General features: G+C 29.5%; 1 protein-coding gene and 1 long non-coding RNA gene across 2 annotated transcripts; both read right to left on the reverse strand.

Annotated features, from left to right (window-relative positions):
• Window positions 1-1,302: 1,302 nt before the first annotated feature.
• LOC115888027 lies at window positions 1,303-2,831 on the reverse strand. The gene is made up of 3 exons (XR_004051196.1): window positions 2,704-2,831; window positions 2,174-2,603; window positions 1,303-1,463 (listed from the first exon to the last, which is right to left on the reverse strand). It is a non-coding gene; the product is annotated as an uncharacterized LOC115888027 (long non-coding RNA).
• Window positions 2,832-3,811: 980 nt separating this feature from the next.
• LOC115888029 (3-ketoacyl-CoA thiolase, mitochondrial-like) lies at window positions 3,812-6,140 on the reverse strand. Its single transcript, XM_030907597.1, has 8 exons — window positions 5,982-6,140; window positions 5,735-5,901; window positions 5,538-5,669; window positions 5,223-5,487; window positions 4,989-5,164; window positions 4,711-4,911; window positions 4,499-4,653; window positions 3,812-4,163 (listed from the first exon to the last, which is right to left on the reverse strand). Exons 1-8 carry the CDS (start codon window positions 5,995-5,997, stop codon window positions 4,082-4,084), a joined length of 1,194 nt encoding a protein of 397 aa, XP_030763457.1. The 5' UTR covers window positions 5,998-6,140; the 3' UTR covers window positions 3,812-4,081.
• Between the last annotated feature and the right edge of the window lie 5 nt (window positions 6,141-6,145).

Here is a 6,145-nt window from a genome sequence, read left to right on the forward strand (position 1 = left end):
ATAGACATCATCAGCATGTCCGTCAACATCTTGGTTTTTAAATGTACATATTTTTATATTACTATTGTAAATAAAATGTAATATGTTAATAAATAAAAATAGTAATCAACGATAACAAAAAAAAATTATCTCTAGATATTTTTTAGTTAATAAGTACAAAATATTATTTATAATTTGCAAAAATCTTGTAAGAATGTGTTTTAGTTTATTTCTTTTTATTAGATAAAAAATAAAATATGTAGCTATCCTAAACAATCAACACGAATGTCCTATTCCTTTGTCCTATTCAAATATCTTTAATAAATATTTCAATATATTAAATGTATACCTGTGTTTTATTTATAGCCATATTCGTTTACTATAACAATTAAAGGAAATATAGAAATTCTTCTTAATAAATATAACAAGAAAAAGAAGAATGGCAAACTAAAAATATAATCGCAATATAAAATATATACCCGTTAAGAAATATGATTCTGAAAAATGTATTTCACTTCTGTTCAAAATTAAATTTTTGATGACAAAAATCCACAAGATTTGGTTGCCCCGTGCGAAATTTTTCAACATCTCCAACAAATTTTTAGCACCGCACAGAAACGCTGAATTTTGTCGACTCTAAGACTTTGACCTCGTTTTCGAAATTAAAACGCTAATAACTCCGTAATTAAAAGAGATATCGGGGCGCGCTTAGTCGCATTCGATAGGGAATTCAACCCTCTATCTGTACACAAAATTACAACCCCCTGCGACACCCTTTATTTTTCAGGCCAAAAATTTTCTAAGGTTAACCCCTTTGCTCATTTTTGCTCCAAAAAATAAAGTTTGTCTTAGGGGGTTGCAAGTTTGTGTACAGATAGAGGGTTGAATTCCCTATCGAATGCCACCAAGCGCGTTCCGATATCTTAATTAGTTTTTGAGTAATTAACGTTTTTCTAAATGAGTCTAACTGTTTGAGCTCGTTGGCCAACGATTTCATATTTAATTCAGACAAGGAAAATATTTTTAAAAATGCTCATTTTTGGTGCTTGACATGCTTGTTTGAGGGAAAAGAAATCAAATCTTTATATAATATCGTATGGTTCTAGACTATGAAAGAGTTTATATGTTATTAAATTAATGTACTAAAATTAAAGGCAACTAGATTAATAATATTTTAATATTCATTGCATTTATTTTTAATTAATTTTGGCAACCAGTAATACATTAATATTTAATGTTAGTTGCGCTGCTTAAAATTAGAGTCTATTCAAAGGATTCAAAGGAAACCACATTAAAAATTTAATCAGATTTATTAGAAAAAGAATAGTTTAAAAATACAATTGACACAATAATTAATTATACATTTATTGTTAGACATATACGGCCCAAATTGTCGTCCTGGGATATTGTTCCTTGATTCTTCTCTAGAATTTTCTTTCTGATGTATACCGGATGTTCGTATTTCCAGTAACTTGCGCATATTTCTGAAAAAAAATAAAAAATATTTATACAGGGTGATCCAGTTTTAAGAAAGAGCGCTCCATATCAGGTCCTTGTTCGATATTTTCACTCAGATGTTTTTAACAATAAAAGGACAATTGTAACATACATTTTTAACTATTTTCATATTTATAATTTTTACAGATATACAGGGCGAATCAAATATATTTTAAGCTAAAGTCAAAAGCGAATAGAGAAAAATATTTCCAATAGAATAAATAGCTATTTTTATTTTTTTTTAGAATATTAAATGAAGAGAAAATTTAGCAGAAAAACTACTGTGAAAAAAAAACAGCCATTCCATTGAAAAACTAAAATTTCAAAGTAAACATATATTTAACTCACCTTGTATATTTCCAAAAACATTTTTAAAATGTAGGCTTGATGTAGGCTACTACTGTCTTCATATTTTATAACAAAAATGATAGTGATAAATATGTTAGATTTAAAAAAACACGATTTAAAATAAATAGGAAAAAAATATATGCAAGCTTAAATTTTTCTGTTAAAAGCAATTTTTTTCTAAATATATATACTAAAATCTCTTGAAAAATATTTATACAGTGAAAGAACACAAATATATGTGTGTTTTATTGCATATTATTATTTCATTTGTGTCTTTTCGCTATTCTTTTACAGGAAATTGTAACAAATTAAAAAGCATACTGAAACAATGCAAAAAATACAATTTTACCTTATACACTGCATTTCTTCATAACCATAATAAATTTCTAACAGTGTAGAACAACAATTTAGATTTAAATTATCTTTATACCAAAGAAAAAAGCAAGTTCGGAAGGTGCAGCATAGAGTCCATGGATTTGAATGTTCAAGGGTATAATTTTATGAAGAGCTAATTGGAGGAATGATTTGAAGGCAACAATTAGAATCAGAAACCATCTTAACGATTCCAATCTTGTTGTTCCAGCTTCTCTTTGTTGGCACACACCTTCATTGAAAAGCAGAGTACAATCGGTGAGGTTTTCTTATGAAATTCTACGCAAGCACACATCTTCCCAAAGGAAAACATCATTTTCTTCCATTTTTCTGGGTGTATTCTCCTTTCCTATCTTCATAAGAAGCTTACCGAAGCTCGTATCACTGTATTATTACCATATCTGTATCTGTAATAAAAAATGTTACATCTACATACTCATTGTTTTCACAGATTACACTTAAAAATACGAATAGTAGATAAATAAAACTAGTTATAAAGTATATTACAGAGCTCGTAGATTTCAATTCAACCAGTGGATTTGTTATCAAATAGAAAATAAACTCATTTATTTTACTTTTATACAAAACAAAATATACAAAAAAATATATTTTCTAGGGTTAGAATCAAAATTAGTATAAAATTTTATTCATAGATGACTCTCATTCAACACTTTTTGGGAACTAAAGATTACAGTTTTCTTTAAAATTCTAAGAAAATTTTAACCGAAGTTCAGCTATTTAACGTTAGAGAGCACTAGCTGCCTTTTTTTTTTTATAGAAATCTATAACTGAGTAGTTTAGATGTTCAGTCCATGATGGCGCCACATATACGTAGTAAAAACAGAAATCTATATTTATTTACTTTTAGAACTTCCCGCGTGGTGGCGCCATTATCGTTTATACAATAGTTCCAAATATTCTCACTAGAGAAGAATGGCGCTGTAATCAATTAAACGCGCCAAAAGAAAAATTTGAATAGACGGGACGTTTTTTGATAAAGAAATGAAGATTTCCTTGTAAAAGTTTCACTGTATACATGCCTAATAGCATAAAATACGAAACTTACCAATTGTAGAAGTTGTTTAACGCTTTTTTTTCATACCTGATCATATCACAGTAACCTTTTTGACCCTTTACAATAATGTAAGTCATCTGAATATAAGGTTTTACTTAAATAAACCAATCTAAAATAAATAATCTTTAGAGTAAGAGCTATCAAAAGCCCTAAATGAGAACAAGGCAAGCATTTATACAGTTCCCAAGGTAAGCAATTTACCTGTTTAGATGTTATAAAAAATTACAAAAATACGCGAGAAGACTTTTTTGACAACAAAATTTGTAGTTAGGTATGTTTTAACTTTTGATGTAATCTTGGCTGCCTATATATGAACATTATTTCTGCCTAAGGGGTTAATTTAGTTTAATTTAATTTATTCTCATAGGAAATAATTATCTATGTATTTATTCTGATCTATATTCTCGACATCTATACCTGTGACTTTAGCTATCATAATAAATATTAAGTACATATGTTGCACCTTAATCAGCAACATAAAATATTAATCAGTCATTACTAAATATGTATCATCATTATTAGTAAATAAAAATACCGACATATCAGTAAAATACTTTATATAACATTAGAAAAAGTACAAAAGTAACTGTTTTTCTAAAAATATTTGTAAATTATCAAATAGGATTATCTTTAATAACTATTAAAAAATAGGTGTATAAAAATAAAAAGCAATAATTGTAATAAAGTTCAATTGATTACAATTATCAAAATATTGTTACCAGACAATTATTTGTTTAAACAACAATGCATTCGACTTGCTTAAACAATAAATATACATTGATAAAACGTTGCAAAATTAATATTATTTTATCACAGTGATTCCAATAAAATTGCGATTCCTTGACCTCCACCAATGCAGGCTGAACCAATACCATATTTAGCCTTCCTTCTCCTGAAAAGCGTTATTTTCAATGTATTTTGCTTATTAATTAAGTTGTTTTTGTCGTTAATAACAACCCATAAACATAACAAACATATTTAGGCATATTTTATACATTTGAATTAGTATTTGTAAATTTTATTATTAAATAAATAAATAAATCCTTAATCCTCCTTGAACGACACAGAAAAATAAAATATGAAAACATTCATTTGTTTAAAATTGAAAAGTGACATCTCTGGTGACATTTATATCAATTAATTTGTCGTCAAAAGCGTATTTTTAAGTCAGTTGTATTAAAATTGAGTTAAAAAAGTGAAATATATAAAAATGTTTAAAAAAAATACCTTAATTCATGTACAAGATGAGCTGTAATTCTGCTGCCTGACGCAGCCAAAGGATGACCAAGAGCAATAGCACCCCCGTTGACGTTAAGTTTGTTGATGTCCAAATTCAGTTCTTTGGCGCATGACAATGTTTGAGCACCAAAAGCTTCGTTAATCTGAAAATATATTACGTAGAAACCTCATATTTTTACAAGGTATATAAATATATTTACTTCAACTAAATCTATATCGTTCAACGTTTTTCCAGTGGCTTGTAACAGAGCTTTAATTGCTGGGGCTGGACCAATACCCATGATGGAAGGTTCTACGCCTACTACAGAGTAGCCAACCACTCTAGCCAATGGCGTAAGACTGTTTTGTTTGACAGCTTGTTCGCTTGCTAGGACTATTGCACCGGCACCATCACAGACACCCTTTAAAAGTAAAATAACAAATCAATTATAACCAGGAACCGTTTTTGAAACACTGTGTATACAATACAATAACTTACTGAGGCTGAGCCTGCTGTAACCAATCCATCTTTCTTAAAAATTGTGGGCAATTTCTTCAAAACTTCTAGAGTAGTTTGAGGCTTGGGATGTTCATCAACTTCAAGGTTTTGAGTTGCTTTTTTCACCTTGTATGGAACCGGTACAATTTCTTCTTTGAATCTACCAGCATCTTGTGCTATAACAATAACCTAACTTAATATACACTTAAAACATTAGAAAGAAATATTTTTTACCTTCTTTCCATAGTTTTTGAGACCTGATAGCATACTCATCAACCTCATCACGGGTAATTTTATACTGAGCTCCCAATTTTTCTGCTGTTACACCCATTGGAAGACCACAGAATGAGTCGGTCAATCCCAACCATAAAGAGTCTTCTAATGGTGGTGGCTGACCTAAAGGAACACCAAATCTTATTCCTCTAATAACATGAGGAAAAGCAGACATATTTTCAACACCACCAGCTAAACTGATTTGAGCAAATCCAGTTTCAATGTCCTAAAACAACAAATTTAGAAGAAAAACATTTTTTTGGAAGAATAGCTTACCTGAGCACTATTAATAACGGTTTGAAAACCAGAACCACATAATCTGTTAATGTTATATGCAGGTTTCTCTTTAGGAATGCCACTTTTAAGGGCTGCGTGCCGGGCTGCATATATTCCATCAGCAGAGGCCACCTTTTCAAAAAATTACAGGCTCAGAACAAACCTTCTAATGTAAGATTTGTAAAAGTAATACTTACAGATCCAACGTTACCAATTATTACAGAATCTACTAATTCAGGCTTGACCTTAGCTGATTCTAGGGCTGCTACTGCTGCTACTGATTGTAGATCGGCCAAGGAAATGTCTTTGAGCTTGCCACCATAAGTTCCAAAAGCTGTTCTTCTTGCACCAACAATAAAAACACCTGTAGAGACCGATCAAATTAATTTAATAACTTTATTAAGCCTGATATACGATAATATTAGGAATGTTTCTGATATTTACCTTTTACCAAAGCCATGTTGAATAAAATAATGGTTTAATACTGTTATATAAATAATAAAATTTCAGAGCAACTGTTTTTAACTTTCTGTTATAATCCACAGTTAAATTTGAACTTAAATACTTATCTAGAAAGCTAGAATTTAAAACCCAAATAGTTCAAAGTC

The sequence above is a fragment of the Sitophilus oryzae genome, unplaced genomic scaffold, assembly GCF_002938485.1.
Source record: "Sitophilus oryzae breed Bouriz unplaced genomic scaffold, Soryzae_2.0 scaffold_682_pilon_pilon, whole genome shotgun sequence".
NCBI lineage: Eukaryota > Metazoa > Arthropoda > Insecta > Coleoptera > Curculionidae > Sitophilus > Sitophilus oryzae.

Bases quoted from the DNA above. Each gene is read 5' to 3' on its own strand.
- LOC115888029 (XM_030907597.1), bottom strand. The intron at 5,670-5,734 runs GTAAGTATTACT...TTTTTTGAAAAG, and splicing joins TAATTGGTAACGTTGGATCT to GTGGCCTCTGCTGATGGAAT. The intron at 5,165-5,222 runs GTAAAAAATATT...TTATTGTTATAG, and splicing joins TCAAAAACTATGGAAAGAAG to CACAAGATGCTGGTAGATTC.